Source organism: Maudiozyma barnettii, assembly GCF_903064755.1.
Source record: "Maudiozyma barnettii strain CLIB 1767 genome assembly, contig: KABA2_05, whole genome shotgun sequence".
NCBI classification, from domain to species: domain Eukaryota; kingdom Fungi; phylum Ascomycota; class Saccharomycetes; order Saccharomycetales; family Saccharomycetaceae; genus Maudiozyma; species Maudiozyma barnettii.
This window is the reverse complement of record NW_024545242.1, coordinates 919,322-934,983: the sequence shown is the minus strand read 5'-3', so window position 1 is coordinate 934,983 and position 15,662 is coordinate 919,322. Positions and strand designations below refer to the sequence as shown.

General features: G+C 33.6%; 9 protein-coding genes across 9 annotated transcripts; 5 read left to right on the top strand and 4 right to left on the bottom strand.

The window, feature by feature from the left end:
• Positions 1-145: 145 nt before the first annotated feature.
• On the top strand, positions 146-1,246 carry AIM23 (Aim23p; the record flags this gene model as incomplete). The annotated part of the gene is made up of 1 exon (XM_041551046.1): positions 146-1,246. One exon carries the CDS (start codon positions 146-148, stop codon positions 1,244-1,246), a length of 1,101 nt encoding a protein of 366 aa, XP_041406980.1.
• A 447-nt stretch (positions 1,247-1,693) lies between these two features.
• Positions 1,694-2,662, bottom strand: MRS3 (Fe(2+) transporter; the record flags this gene model as incomplete). The annotated part of the gene is made up of 1 exon (XM_041551045.1): positions 1,694-2,662. The coding sequence occupies one exon, from the start codon at positions 2,660-2,662 to the stop codon at positions 1,694-1,696; it is 969 nt and encodes a 322-aa protein (XP_041406979.1).
• Positions 2,663-3,919: 1,257 nt separating this feature from the next.
• Positions 3,920-4,129, top strand: DPI8 (Dpi8p; the record flags this gene model as incomplete). The annotated part of the gene is made up of 1 exon (XM_041551044.1): positions 3,920-4,129. The coding sequence occupies one exon, from the start codon at positions 3,920-3,922 to the stop codon at positions 4,127-4,129; it is 210 nt and encodes a 69-aa protein (XP_041406978.1).
• A 198-nt stretch (positions 4,130-4,327) lies between these two features.
• Positions 4,328-5,629, bottom strand: LCB3 (sphinganine kinase LCB3; the record flags this gene model as incomplete). Its single annotated transcript, XM_041551043.1, has 1 exon — positions 4,328-5,629. The coding sequence occupies one exon, from the start codon at positions 5,627-5,629 to the stop codon at positions 4,328-4,330; it is 1,302 nt and encodes a 433-aa protein (XP_041406977.1).
• A 1,386-nt stretch (positions 5,630-7,015) lies between these two features.
• Positions 7,016-7,749, top strand: RPS21B (40S ribosomal protein eS21; the record flags this gene model as incomplete). The annotated part of the gene is made up of 2 exons (XM_041551042.1): positions 7,016-7,039; positions 7,510-7,749. 2 exons carry the CDS (start codon positions 7,016-7,018, stop codon positions 7,747-7,749), a joined length of 264 nt encoding a protein of 87 aa, XP_041406976.1.
• A 579-nt stretch (positions 7,750-8,328) lies between these two features.
• Positions 8,329-9,609, top strand: YUR1 (mannosyltransferase YUR1; the record flags this gene model as incomplete). The annotated part of the gene is made up of 1 exon (XM_041551041.1): positions 8,329-9,609. One exon carries the CDS (start codon positions 8,329-8,331, stop codon positions 9,607-9,609), a length of 1,281 nt encoding a protein of 426 aa, XP_041406975.1.
• Positions 9,610-9,815: 206 nt separating this feature from the next.
• On the bottom strand, positions 9,816-10,436 carry RPB4 (DNA-directed RNA polymerase II subunit RPB4; the record flags this gene model as incomplete). Its single annotated transcript, XM_041551040.1, has 1 exon — positions 9,816-10,436. One exon carries the CDS (start codon positions 10,434-10,436, stop codon positions 9,816-9,818), a length of 621 nt encoding a protein of 206 aa, XP_041406974.1.
• A 1,617-nt stretch (positions 10,437-12,053) lies between these two features.
• YAK1 (serine/threonine protein kinase YAK1) lies at positions 12,054-14,276 on the top strand (the record flags this gene model as incomplete). Its single annotated transcript, XM_041551039.1, has 1 exon — positions 12,054-14,276. One exon carries the CDS (start codon positions 12,054-12,056, stop codon positions 14,274-14,276), a length of 2,223 nt encoding a protein of 740 aa, XP_041406973.1.
• Positions 14,277-14,701: 425 nt separating this feature from the next.
• TIM17 (protein transporter TIM17) lies at positions 14,702-15,187 on the bottom strand (the record flags this gene model as incomplete). Its single annotated transcript, XM_041551038.1, has 1 exon — positions 14,702-15,187. The coding sequence occupies one exon, from the start codon at positions 15,185-15,187 to the stop codon at positions 14,702-14,704; it is 486 nt and encodes a 161-aa protein (XP_041406972.1).
• Positions 15,188-15,662: the final 475 nt, after the last annotated feature.

Here is a 15,662-nt window from a genome sequence, read left to right as displayed (position 1 = left end):
CTTGATTTTTTATATTTCGGGGTACTTACTTACTTTCTGATATAATTTGAAAAATAATAAATTTATATTAAAAGGTATCCAAGAGAACTAAAAGGGAAAACATGTCATGATCCTTATATTAAGAGGAGAAGTAAGGTAAAAGGTGATGTTGCAACGCTGTGTACTATATGTAAATAGAATCTCCAACGGAAATGTATTTCTCAAGAAGTCGGCTATCATTGCACGGTCGTTTAATTCTAATAATAAGGGAACTCTGGAATCTGGGGATCTACTGCGAGATATAATCTCTAATCGACAATCCAAAATTAATTCATTGAAGGTTAATGAAGTTAAGAATAGAAATTTTATGTTATCTAGAGATACCAAACGTAGTGGGTACTTTAAGAAGAAAACTTCAAACATGAATCGAAACATAAATAAAAAAAAACGGATAGTGATAAATTGGGATAGTGGGACAGAACGTGCACAGGAAGCCGCTAATCATACGATTAAGGAAATCTTTAAATTAAACTCCAAGGGTGATATAAGAATATTCGATAATGAATGTCATAAGATAGAGCCCTCTAATATTCGACATTATGCAAGAGGTTTGGATTTGAATAAGTTTGGTATGTCTATTGTAGATATAGAGACAGTTGATGAAGAAATTAGAATTCCGTTGGTCAAAATTGTTGACTCAAAGACTGCTTTAAAGAGGTATTCAGATGATATGGCAAAATTGAAGAAAGATGAGTTAATAGAAAAGGGGATAATAAGAAAAAAATTCAATGATCCTTCAAAGAGTGAAGATACCTTGAAACATATAAAATTATCTTGGAAGATACGAGAGGATGATTTATCGAACCAAAAATCTCATGAAATTGAGGGTCTCTTACAAAAGGGGAATAAAGTTAACATCTATATTGATAATAACAACAATGGTACACCAAAACATTGGTTAGACAATTTTGAAAAAGTCCTGAACCCACTTGAGGATACTTCTCAAGTACCAGTACGGATTCCTAAGAAAGAACTGAAACGTCGTAATGAAATAATGGAACAAATTCTAACTCTTGTGGAAGAGTTATCTGTAGCCCCTGTTGTAGAAGGAGATGTTACATCTAAGGTCATTATCCGTCTTTCACCTAAGCCGGCCACCAAACCAAATGTAGATAAACAAGGATTAAAAGAAGAGAGGAGACGTGCTAGACAAGAAAAACTTGAGGAAAGAATCCAAAGAAAGAAAGAAAGGCTAGGTCAAGTATGAAAAAGTCATGAAAAGTATCTTTTATTGGGAGTGATTGGATTCTTCAGATATTATTAGCATTTCTTGTAAATATACATACATGTAAAAAGAATAAATAAAACCGTTTCGATGGTATTAATTGTCATGCTTTATAGTATCCATTTATATCACTTTTATTTTTTTGTTTATCTGGGAGATACCATGTACAAGTTGCTTAACGTCTACCAAACTTAAAAAAAAAAGGTTTCGAAAATAAAGTTAAAAATTTCTAATGTTACACTATAACAGATTGGTTTACCACAATTCGTATCATTTGTTGGTAACTATTCTCCCATATAAGTCACGTTTTAATCTGATATAAATTTCAATAAATTATAAATTATTATTATCTCTTATATATTTATCATTTTTTCTTGAACCCATGTTGACCTTTACAAACATTTATATCTATATTTATATCTACATAATTTAAAGGGATGCAGTAGTTAAGAAATGTTTTGCACATTCGTAAGCTGTCCAAGAAATTGCTGTCGCAGGCATTGTTGCAACGATTCTTGGTTTTAAACCTCTCCAAAACCCACGCCATCCATATACCTGCACCAATGCAGTAGTAGCTTTCTTAAACGTGTCTGCTTGTTTCAATACAGGCAATGTTACCGAATCACTTCCTCTTACTTGCAGAACTGTCTTTATGCAATCCAAAGGAGTCGTAATGGCGGCACATAAAGTACCACTCAACCCACCACAAATACAATGAATGAGAGGATTATAAGAATGAGATGGATTAAAGAAGTTTGTTGAGGATTCATAAACGACGAAATTTAATGCTGTGAAGGGGATATTCATTGCTAAAGTTGTTGGATAAGAATAATAAAATGCGCTAAGTCCTTCTGTTTTGTATATCCTATGAGCAATTTGCCATACTTTCACTTTTGGATTCAATTGCATTCTTTGTTTTATTGTATCGAATGGGTTCATCAATGCATCAGAAGCCGTTGTTGCAGCAGCACCACTCAATGCAGTCTTTAATGGTTGATAAGTAAATCTATCTTCTTCTTTGATCAATTTTTTTTTACAAATCTCATAAGTACCAAAATATACAGCATGAGCAGGTCCTGCACCTAATATCACTGATTGAACTCCTTTCCATAGTGCAAAGGAACCTTCTGCCGACGAAATCTTAGCAATCTGTGATAATAGTCCTGTTCTAGGTTGCGAAGGCATAGTTGCACTAACACCACCACCAGTAGCAGTAGCAGTAGCTACCACCACAGTAGCAGCTGATTGTATTCGTGTCTTTAAAGCGTCTATAGGGAACATTACTGAATGCTCCATTATACCTGCAAATGCACCCGCAAGCAATTGATGATACAGTGGAGAGTTTGGTGGTAGAGACTCATAGTCGACATCACCATCATGCAAAGGAGAATCAGACATATATTATATTATATTGAAATTGACGTTGAATCGAACAATTATGGTTGGTATGTACAAGAATTGGAAAACAAAACAAAACAAAACAGAGGTAATTAAATGTATATGTTAATATTACTGCAAGATAATTAAATTAAAACTTGTACACAAGGAAGAATAAGAACAATGGATACAAATAAATTAGTCTATTTCCAAGTAAAGAGTCAAAATTTAAATATACTTTGCATGAAAACATTCTGTTTCTCGAAATACGCATATATTCTTCTTTCTTGCTCCCTCTCTATCTGATCCATCGACATTACGAGATCCAATTGTTCTCTGTTTACCCAAAAACCCAATAGTTTGTCTGCTTACTGGCAATGGTTAACGTCATCAGCATCACCACTCGTTCAGTGAAAAATAAAATAAAATAAAATATTCATATACGCAGTAAGCGAACAGGATCAGGACTTTCCTCTCTCGGGAACGAGACACGAAAAAAATAAAGAAAAATTTGGCGAATGGACTAAACCCTATAAAACGTGGACATCACTATTCACGCCAAACCCTAATACACCACGTGACTTCATTCCCCAGCACAACCCATACACCCACCACTTATCATTTCAGCGTCACACTTTTTTTCGTTCAATTTCCTTCTCATTGGCGGTTTTGTTATCTCCCACGAATAAAATCGGAGCTCCACTAACGAACAAAACGGGACGAGAATGAAAAATCCGTGCCAAATTTCCATTTCGGTCTCTTTCAGAATATCTATAGGGCCCGTAATTGTAATATATGCTGACACAGGAATACCACTTTTGATGTCAAGTTAAGTAATATTTAGTTATGTGAAAACGGAAGTTGAGTGCCAAATCTCAGTTTGCTAATCTCGGAGTGTGTGACGCTGCGAGATTGAAAAATTTGATTTGTAAAATAGAGAGGAGGAGAAGGAATATATTTTCTTAGGTACTTAGGCTCTCTTTAAATGCAATATATTTAATAGGCACCGAATGTAAGGGTTAATTGATCAACAGAGTAATGAGTTTTACCTTTAGATGAGCTGGGATAGTCCATTATCACATTTATATATAAAGGGGGAGAGAAAGGCCTTGTTGATATTATGAATTCTTGTTATGACTTTCTTTTGATAATTTAGTTTCTTCACTCTTAACTTACTCATTTAGTAATTACAATAAATATATATATATCTATACTTGATAAATTTACTGTGCAGGCCACATACTAATACAAACACACACATATCTAATTATTACAATAATGATCTCTCAAAGTTCCAGACTAGCTGCTTTCAAAGTCACTTCGATTGCTCGTAATGTAACTAAACAAGCCGCCACTTCATCATTAGGGTTTAAAAAGACTCCAGGGAATTCCTTCGGTTCATTCAAGGAATACAGAGAAAACATGAAGACTTATGGCCCATTGAGTGCGTCTTTGGCTTCAAAACGTCATTTGGGTCAAACTCATTAGATGTCCGAAGTTCCCTCTTTTTTATCCATCACCATCATATACACTAACACATATTCCATTACCATAACGTTACACCTACTACTTCACTTCACGCTAGCTCGTGATATAAATAAATATATAAGAATAATAGATATTCAATTTTTATTTTTATTTCTTTTTTTTTAATTATTAGTTGGTATATTGTCTGTCACCTTTAGTTTAGTATACATAATTAGCTACAAATGTTATTACCGGAGGGCTTATCAACATCACACACATAGGAATCCCTGCATATATTAAATATCTACCAACAATGTTAACATCTGAATTACCTTTAAACAATTTACATTCACGATCGCCAGGTAATGGTTCATCATGTTCATCTAACTCTCTGTCGTCATCAAATCCAAGAATATAAAATAAAAAATTATATATTAATGGCTTCCCAATAATATACTTCCATATGACTGTAATTATGACACCTACAATTAACCTTCTTGTTATTATTGTAATATCTGTAGTATAATCAATGGAATAAACTAATGAAAAATCATAATATTTAATGAACCAATCACATAATTCAACACCACCAATCACACCAACAAACGCAACACTATCATAAAAACATGGACACACATCTACTGGAGCAGGATGATTAAATAAAAGAGTTAACCCCCAACAGATGGAGATCATGGGATACCAAAAGAGATCTCCACAATTGAAATCAATAAATGTATATTTTAAAATCATTCTTAGGAGAAAACAAATTAATCCTATAAGTGCACCACTTATTAAATCGAATAGACCATGCATACCACAATATATTCTTCCTACGGTAAGAGTTAAACAATAAACTATTGCCAGAATTGTCATTATAATTTTCTGAGTCGACATCACTGATGCACTGGTGAATGCCCATTGTAAAATTAATAAACATACGCCAATAGCATTTGCAGTATGCGAACTTGGTGCACCATATTCCTTTGCTGTGTATTCACTTAATGTAATTCTATGAACCGGTGGAGATCTTGGTCTTGGAAGACATAAAAAATCCTTCAGAAATCCTGATATATATATGGAATAACCGATAATATATACTGTATCTCTAGTGAATTCAAATAAACCAAAATAGCATGGTAATGGTAAACATAGAACATAAAATGTATGAGATCCCAGCAATGCAGAATAAGAAAAAAATATATCATTAAGTGCGGAATGATGTGCAGATTGCCATTTAGCTAAACCGGAAGATTGGTTTTCAACATATTTTTCAAATTTTTGACGTATATCAAATCTAAAAGGTGACATTTTATTTTTGAAATGTGCTGGTGGATGATTACCTGGATCTAATAACAAATATTTCTCTATATATTCATTTGGATTAGAAAGACTTCTAGACCGAATCCTCGTCACTGTAGGACTTCTATCTCTTTCTCCTATACTTAACCAAAAATCACTTTGTTGAGCATTGATACTTAGTGCTGACCTACTACTTGTCTCTTGCATCATTATTTCCTCCATGACGGATATGATATAAATAATGTTTTTGTCACTTAAGTTGTTCTAACGGTAAACTAAACAATCTTACACAATATACCCTAGTTGAAACAATAATAGATCGATATATATATATATATATATATATATATATAAACAGAAATGACTATCTTCAATCTTTTACTCAATCTTAGAATAGAAGCTCAGCCTATTTATGATAATCTCAAGTGTTAATTATTGATCATTTCCCTATTTTGTTCAATTAACCAACTTTGTGGTGCACCTTTTCTTTGGCCGACAGTTTGAAATATAGATATATTGTGAAAATATATATGTATAATAAATAATAACATAATAAATAATTGCCTTAAATTATATATATTTACATTTTACATTTTACATTTTATCGCTCTGTCTGTCACTTCCTGATTATTCAATCGATAAAATTCACTCAACGCGATGGAAGACTCAAAGAGGGAAATTGATATATATTGAGGAATTAAACCTAGATCATTTGGTGATATCTTGGGAAATAATATATGGCATTTCATATTGAATAACATATTGTGATCGTTGGTAATGTTAGCCATAATAATTTGGCATCATGGACTTGTTCTTCTATCTAGTAATATATATTAGAGGGGTGGCTGTTCCTTTTGGGGCAATTCAATGCAGGGGTCTGCGGACTTTTCTTTTGGTGTTTAGAGGGGAGGGGAGGGGGTTAGCACTTACAACGATATGACTAATAAAGTTGTGACGAGTTCTTTCCCAAAGGAGTGCAAACATCCGGACATCTTTGTGATCCTTAATGAACATCCGTGCATCCACAAAATGTATTTATTTTTCGCTAATTTTTGTCAAAAAAATAGAGAAGATGGAGAACCACTTGACAAAATATGTTATTAAGCTCTTGTATGCTGTAAAGAAATAATTTCAGATTGAAAATTAGAAGTGCACTATAATTACTAATTTAGTCATAGTAAAGAAGTTAGAGAGAGATCACTAGTAATAGGTAGAATGGATTCTTGGAACAAATATTCTTGAAAATGAATTTTGTTTACAGCATCGTCAATTTCAATTTCTGTTGTATATGGGTTGGTTGGTGTAGTTATTATTATTATTATTATCATCGTCTCATCTTTTGGTGATGATTTTGTGATGTTTGAGAATGAGTACGACAATATCTCTACCACACAGTAGCGGAACGGTTTAATGCGTTCTACTATGAGATAGCTGCAGTAATACACTTACACACCAGGAATAGCCTTGTTACTGATTGACACTACTATCTATGATATCTAACTTTACATATAATTGTTTATATATATCTATACTTGATCTGTAGCACTACCATTATAAACCATTTAGTGGAAAGAAACGCGTAACTCAGTAATCATAAATTAAACCAATATGGAAAACGATAAAGGTCAACTAGTATGTTTGATACCATGACAAATGGAATAAAGGAATCTGAAGGGGATTTTTAATATTATATATAAACATTCTGTTTGTTGAATGTAATATGACGATGTTGTCTATACAGTTAGATCGAGAAATAATGACAGTATCTTATTATGGAGAGGAAGAAAAAATAAAATTGACATAAACCTCTATAGTATAAATGAATTATACAAGGTTCCTCATGGAATATATGATGACACCTCAACAGATGACTTATATGGTAATAAATGCAAGGAATTAGCACACTGTGAATATTATTATCTCTAATGAATCCATCCAAATGTCCCCTTTTTATCTTTTGCTCTTTATTTTTAATAACAATTGTCTTACTAACAAATTGCTTGGATAATTGATTGATTGATTGATATAAACTCTCTACGTATACGTTAGGTGGTGTAATTATTCTGATCAATGACATTTATTCCATAATATTTTTTTAATAGGTCGAACTATACGTTCCAAGAAAGTGTTCTGCCACTAACAGAATCATCAAGGCTGATGATCACGCCTCTGTCCAAATCAACATTGCCAAAGTCGATGAAGAAGGTAGAGCCATTGCAGGTGAATTCATCACTTACGCTCTAGCTGGTACTGTTAGAGCTAGAGGTGAATCTGACGATTCTCTAAACAGACTTGCTCAACAAGATGGTCTACTAAAGAACGTCTGGTCTTACTCTCGTTAAGGAAAAACATAATATAGGAAATAAGAAAACTTCTTTGCAAAATATCCTTTTTTATTTCTTAGATTATTACTTTTCTTTCTCAAAATTAGTCTACATTACCCTTTTATCATAAGAAAAAGGGGATTCATTCATATAATTGCGAAGTATACATATATGGAGAAGACGATAATTCATTAGACATAACTGATCTTACTTTCATTCTATAATTATATAATACATACATTTATACTTCTATGTATGCTTCTCGTTGTACCGTACATTTAATAATATCATTTTTAGTTATAATTATGTCAATCGAAATATGGATATGAATAGAATACCAGGAAAACATTATTATGCAACTGACATCATGATTTCTGTTGCTAACGTTGTAGTAAATAATGATTAATTATGCAATTTACCGTAACAAGATACAACGCGCCGCTCTAGGACTCATTAAAACAAGGAAAGTGATATACATGAACATACGTGTTACCTCAAAAAGCGCAAATCTTTTGGATATTCAAGATAAAAACAGTATTAAACAATGACAGCTTCATATTGTATTACTACTGTTGTGCCATCAACTATGAACGGACAATGATAGGGATGTTTTATTTGGTTAAGTGTGCGTCGATTATATTAATTTGCACTCCAATATTCTTTCAAATAAAGGTTATATTGGAAGATTTGTACGTACAAAAGATTTTACCATATCATTATACCAGTCAATCTCAAGAATTGGCTCATAAATATGACTCGTCACGAATGAAAGTAGATCATTTGGATGTTAAATTCGGTACTAACACATATGACCCAGATCCCTTCTCTCAACTACATAATGGGAATATATCTAGGCAGGAGTATCCACAGAAGGAAAATGCAACCATATTGATGTTGGTAAGAAATGAAGAACTTGAGGGTGCATTGGAATCGATGAGATCATTGGAGGACCGTTTCAATAAAGAATATCATTACGACTGGACATTTTTAAACGATGTACCTTTTACCACAGCGTTCATAATGGCCACAACTGCAATGGCAAGTGGAAAAACACAATATGGACTTATCCCATCAGAGGATTGGGATAGACCTGTTTGGATTGAGGATGATAAGTTTACCAAATGTATGAAAAAGATGGAGGAAGAAGACGTGATGTACGGGGACTCGGTATCCTACAGAAATATGTGTCGATTCAATTCTGGATATTTTTTCCGTCAAGAATTATTAATGGATTATGATTACTATTTTAGAGTTGAACCTAATGTTGGTTATTTTTGTGATTTACCTTATGATCCATTTAAGGTATTAAGGGAACGTAAGGCCAAATATGGATTTGTAATTTCGCTTTATGAATATGAAAATACTATACCGACTCTATGGGATGCTGTATCTGACTATATAATAGAGGATGATGGAAAAGATGTTCACATGGATCAAAATCATTATGGATTTCTAACAGATAAATCTCAAATCGGTCGTTATTTACCTGCTACAGAGTCTAATTCGGATTACAATCTGTGTCATTTTTGGTCAAACTTTGAAGTGGGTGACTTGAACTTCTTCAGAAGTGAACAGTACTTAAATTATTTTAATCATCTGGATTCAAAAGGTGGATTTTATTATGAAAGATGGGGTGATGCGCCTGTCCATTCAATTGGAGCATCGTTATTGCTGAAACAAGATGAAATTGTACATTTTGACCAGATCTCCTATTGCCATCCACCATTTTATACTTGTCCAACATCCATGTATGCACGTTTGGATCAACGATGTATCTGTGATAGTGAAAATGAATATAGTATTGATATTAAACCGCACAGTTGTCTAATGCGTTGGTGGAAGAATGGTAGTGGTAAATATTTCATCAAGGAAGGTTAGAAATTACAACTGCGTTATTATAATACGTGATTCGAGTATCTAATCCTTTCATCCATGCGTAAAGATGTACATATTTGAATTATAGACATAAAAGAAGCCGATATCCCTTATACATAGATATAAATTACATTACGTATATAAGTGTAGATCCATATTTTTTTTTTTTTGATACAAAATATACACAAATATTAACTATTGATCTCCCACTAATACAATGTCTCCAGGTTAGATAATTCCTTTAGTGTCCTTTCCAACTCATCATCTGAAATCTTACTAGTCAAACTGGGTATCAAAGTCTTAGCCTCATCTGCGGTATCACATGCTAGGGATCCTAATTGTGCAATCTCAAATGGATGTAAATTTGTGCTTCTCAAAAGTTGAATCACAGCACCCACTGTTTCTTGGTCCCTAAATCTAGAAAAATTCGTAAGGTATTCCATAGTGTTCTTTAGATCCTTATTATTACCACCGGTAGTTTGTTCCAATAATGTCCCAATTGACTGCAATTCATTCTCACGAGTCTCATTTCTCATAAACTCAGCATTATCGTCTTCATCTTCATCTTCATTCTTCCCTTCATTAGAATCACCATCATTTTTAGAACGTTGAGCGCTTCTGAATGCCTTACGACGTTCAACAAGGGCTTCTTTTACAATTAATCTGGCTTCACTAAGGTTCAACGCAATAAGTTCTTCTTCCTCACCTTGATGATTAATTTGTTTCAATTGGAATTCATGTCCTAATTGTAAAGTTGCAGCATTTTCTTCTTCCTCTACTTTCTTTAATCTACGTCTACTAGTTTGAAATGTTGATGTTGAAATATTCATTGTGTGACTTGTAAGTAAAGACTTGTATATGTGTACTAATATCTACCTCTATATGCTTTTGAGACCCTTTACTACCTTTTCGATTTGACTTATTTTGATGTTAGATAATGTATAAATATATTTATGTAATATTTAGATATATATTTTTGTATCGAAATTTCAATATTTTTTTACCCATGGCGGGTTACACCAAAGACCTAACATAACCCTAGGGTTTTCGACTGAATGTGACAAACCCCTACTATGTTAAACTGTTTGCAAATACCATTTAAAAAGTCGAGGCTTAAAGGAAATATTGGGGTAACAACGAAGTGTTTTTAGTTACTTAGATAACCAATATTTGAATTTACTCCCCCTCTCCTTTACGGTTCAATGGACTGCTCTGTGAGGGTTGGAACGGTATCATGAGAATATTTTAAACAATGATATGTTCAAATAATTACAAACACATCCAATAATGTGTTGTAACACACAACATTTTAATATTAATAACTATATTACTGTAAAATAAACACTTCTGTTGTTTAAAAAAATATTCTCCTTAGATATACTCCATCCCTTTCTTGTTCCTGACTGTTAGAAATAAAAAAATCTCATTCAGTAGTTACCCTTTGACACAAGACTGATTAACATAAGAACCTTTTAAATATGATCTCACTTCAACTTTTTATATGTGTTCAGATCATCTGTAATCGAGTGGCTTTTGCCAAATGAGGATTCGACCGCCGAGACGCTAAGCGGCAAAAAACCCCTACTAACAAGCAAGGCGGCTCTAATTAGAAATATATATAACGAGTAGGACAAAGTTAGATTATTTCTATTCTTTAACACCAGTACTACAATGTTTTCAGAAATATTCATATCTTTCCAGTTTATAACTAAACATATACATATATTTAATTACAGACTTAAAAAAATGATTGCAACATCGACTTCCAAATGGAACGACACATTAGAGCGAAAAGACTATAACTTCACCTCTTAATTGAAAATAGAAGAATATTGTACGATCATAAGTTGACATTTAAACAGATTCCATTTCTATCCTTTAAGACCTAAATCGGCCACCCATCGTCATTGCCCCCCACCGTATGCTTAGATCTGACTTTGATACCAGTTTATTACCTTACGTAAGCTACTTACAAACTTATACATCTAATTAAAACTTTATTTGACAGATTTATATTCATGAGTTCTTACAAGATAGCTGTTTACATTGCTGCTATTCTAAAATCTCTCTCTTTGAGGGGTTTTCCACGTGAGAGAAATCTGGGGGGTCACCTTTATCTCTCACTTTCTTCTTCTTCTCCCCCCTCAATTTTGTTCTCACGGGGCGAGGGGTTCATTGCATTATAGTGACAAACTGTTGTTCTTTGGAATACCCTCCCCCCCCGAAACCGTCACTGAGACTAGTTACGCGCCCAGAGAACAGGAACCGTAGGGCTAGTCAGCAAGAACTTGCAAAACATACATTCTATTCTTCATATATATACTTGCACGTTCGTTGATTTAAACATTTGTTTGATTTCTAAATATGGAAAATTTCTCTTTTATCTTTACAACCAAGTAAGTTAAACATATGCACATTGTACCAAGTAAAGTATATTCACATTCATGATGGAACAGATATCGGAGGTACCCTTGGAAGAGACCGACCCGATGGATAATGGTACGACTACCCAACATAATAACACCACATGGAATGATAATAATGGAAACGTTAACAATCCTGGTACAAGTACTGGAACTTCTGCGACATATCCATTTCAATTCACAAATCCATGGGATAATGAAAAGATTCCACCACCTTTACAACAACAACAACAACAACAACAACAACAACAATTGCAAATGCAAATGCAATCAACAGCTGATATGCAGCGACGTAAGTCCAGTCTTGTGATTCCTCCTACTAGAGCTCCTGGTCCCAACCCTTTCCACTATGATGCATTACTGATGAATACCAATATTCCTATGCCTGAAATATATCCACAACAACAGGTGCAAAGACCAAGTGTGGTGTTTCAACAACAGGAGGCAAACCATATCCAACAAATTGTTCAAGCACAACAAGCGCAACAGAAACAGATTAGCACAAGATTGCTACCATCGTTGTATAATTCACAGGACTACCATCGTAGACAAAGTGTGGCTGCTGCACACTATAACCCAAGCAATTATTACCAACAACCAACTCAAAACACATCCCTTAGCGCTAGTAACAGTAGTACAAATTTACCCATGATATCACCTTATCGGAGACTCAGTGCATTCCCAACGGCAGCCCATCATTCTGCATTTACTCAGCAAAACCCTATCCCACCACCACCTCAACAACAATACGTCATACCTCAAATGCATGTGGTGAACAATAGAAGGGATTTAAAACCACAAATCAATAAGGTTCCTAAATATAGAAGGGCATCCCTTAACTCAAAGACAATATCACCTTTAATAGGTCTCACAAAAAATCTCATTACTACTTATCAATTATGCTCTTCGGAATTTGTGTATCAAACTTCAAAGAACCCTAAACGTGTACTTACAAAGCCTAGTGAAGGTAAATATAATAATGGTTATGATAATATCAACAGTGACTATATCCTTTATGTGAATGATGTTCTTGGGGTAGAACAAAACAGAAAGTACTTAGTCCTAGACATTCTAGGCCAAGGCACATTTGGTCAAGTAGTTAAATGCCAAAATTTAATGACAAAAGAAATTATAGCTGTCAAAGTTATAAAATCTAAATCTGAATATTTGAACCAGAGTCTTACTGAGGTTAAGATTCTAGAATTAATAAATGAGAAGATCGACCCACAAAACAAACACCATTTTTTAAGAATGTATGATTCATTTATCCATAAGAACCACCTGTGTCTTGTCTTTGAACTACTAAGCAATAACCTATACGAGCTTTTGAAACAAAATCAATATCATGGCCTCTCAATGCAATTGATCAAGATATTTACACGTCAAATGTTGGATTCACTTTGTATTCTGAAGGATAACAAATTAATCCATTGTGATTTGAAACCAGAAAATATTTTATTATGTTCTCCAGATAAACCAGATATCAAAGTAATTGATTTTGGATCTTCATGCGATGAGACGAAAACTGTTTACACGTACATTCAATCACGGTTTTATCGTGCACCTGAGGTGATTCTTGGGATACCATATTCTACTAGTATTGATATGTGGTCATTTGGTTGTATTGTTGCTGAACTATTCCTTGGTATCCCTATATTCCCCGGCGCATCAGAATACAACCAAATTTGTAGAATCGTTAATGCTTTGGATTATCCCCCAAATTGGATGTTGGAAATGGGGAAGAATACATCGAAATTCATGATTAAGAAGGAAGCAAATCAGAACGAATCAACAAGTACAATTGACAACCCAACACCTTCTGAAACAAAATTCTTGCTGAAGACTTTAGATGAATTTAATGCAGAATATCCAAAAGCAAATGAACAACCAAGCAAACAATATTTCAAATGGTCAAAACTAAGTGACGTTGTGAGAAATTATAAGATCCCCAAGAGCATTCAACATTCACAAACACTAATTGACCAAGAGATGGCAAGCCGTGAATGTCTCTTACATTTCCTTACTGGTATCCTGAATTTAAACCCTCTTGAGAGATGGACTCCACAGCAGGCTTCTTTACATCCTTTTGTTACGAACCAACCATTTACAGGGGAATGGTACCCACCAGGTCTATTACATAAAAGAACTGTAAGCAACAACGCTGAATCCAAAACATCTATCCGTCATCACTCTTTACATGAAGGTGTTGCTGCAAAAAAATTCGATAGCCTGACATTAGAAGGGTAATAATTAATTAATTAATATATATATATATATATATATATGTATGTATAGTCATAATAACGGACGATCTGTTTATTTAGTTTAATAAGAACTGTAATGGTCATTAGATTAGAAAATGTGTGAACCTATAATATTATGTACATGATTTTTATATTTATAGATATATATATTTTATAGACTCTATGATATATTGGAGATTTGAACATCCTTTTTTAAAAACTTAAATTTATTGGAATCATCACAATATATTAAGTTTAAGGAAAATAAGATCATCACATAGAGGGATAATGATTTTTTTTATTTTTTGGAAAAAAAAAACAGTGATATGATCAAAGAAACATTAATGACGTGGTATATGGTGGGGAAAAATAAGAAGATTGAACACATTTCTTCCTCATGATTATTATTAGTATTATTGTTATAAATATTTATGCTTGTAATGGTTGAGCCTGTTGAGGTGCTACACCTTCAGGTAAAGGCGGAGCCATTGGTTTAGCCTGCCATGCTGCATATCTTTGGAACATTAACCCAACACCTTCAATGACACCTAATAAACAGGCACATGTAATGGCACTATTTCTTGTATGTTTCCAACCACCTCTGATGGCTAAAGCACCACCAGTAAAGAACCCACCGATGATAGCATTCCAAGGGTCTTCTCTCTTTCTAATAGCTTTAACCGAGCAATCAAATGTTGAAAACAAACCACCCCAAACACCAAAATTACCACCAAGTACAGGTGCACGAGCTTTAATGGCATTTAAAGAACCCAATCTTCTTTCACCAATAGGAGAGTTTCTGAAACCTTTAATACCATGCCATACGACACCACCGATGGCACCCATGGCGAAAGCACCACCAAAATCATTCAATATAACAATTGGACACGGATCTCTTGAGTGATCAGCAGACATCTTATCTTATTATTTTTTAATTAGCAACTCTGAACTACTTTCGATATAGTATAAACTGAAAATAAAATAACAACCACAACCACAAAAGAACAAGTTTATCTTCAAATATTTTCAACTTTTTATGATTGAATTAAAAATTACTTTATATTATCATATACTTTAAGTGAGTCAAATTTCCAAATTTCTGCTGGTTGTCTTGTATTTCTTCCCTTTTCCACTCGTCAATTTCTAAATGATCATTCGGTTTTTTTATCCTCGCCAACGCTGCTAACTGGAAATACTATTACCCGGCCGATATTTGAATTAAATCAGGGTAACTATAAATAACCCTATTTCTACTAGCAAGAAGCCCTAACAACCTCATTATATAATACAAAGACTATATCTTCTAAAATAAATGTTTAACACACACACATATATATATACAAACGTATAAACAACTATATGAGTATAGTCATTTTCTAAAATACTAACT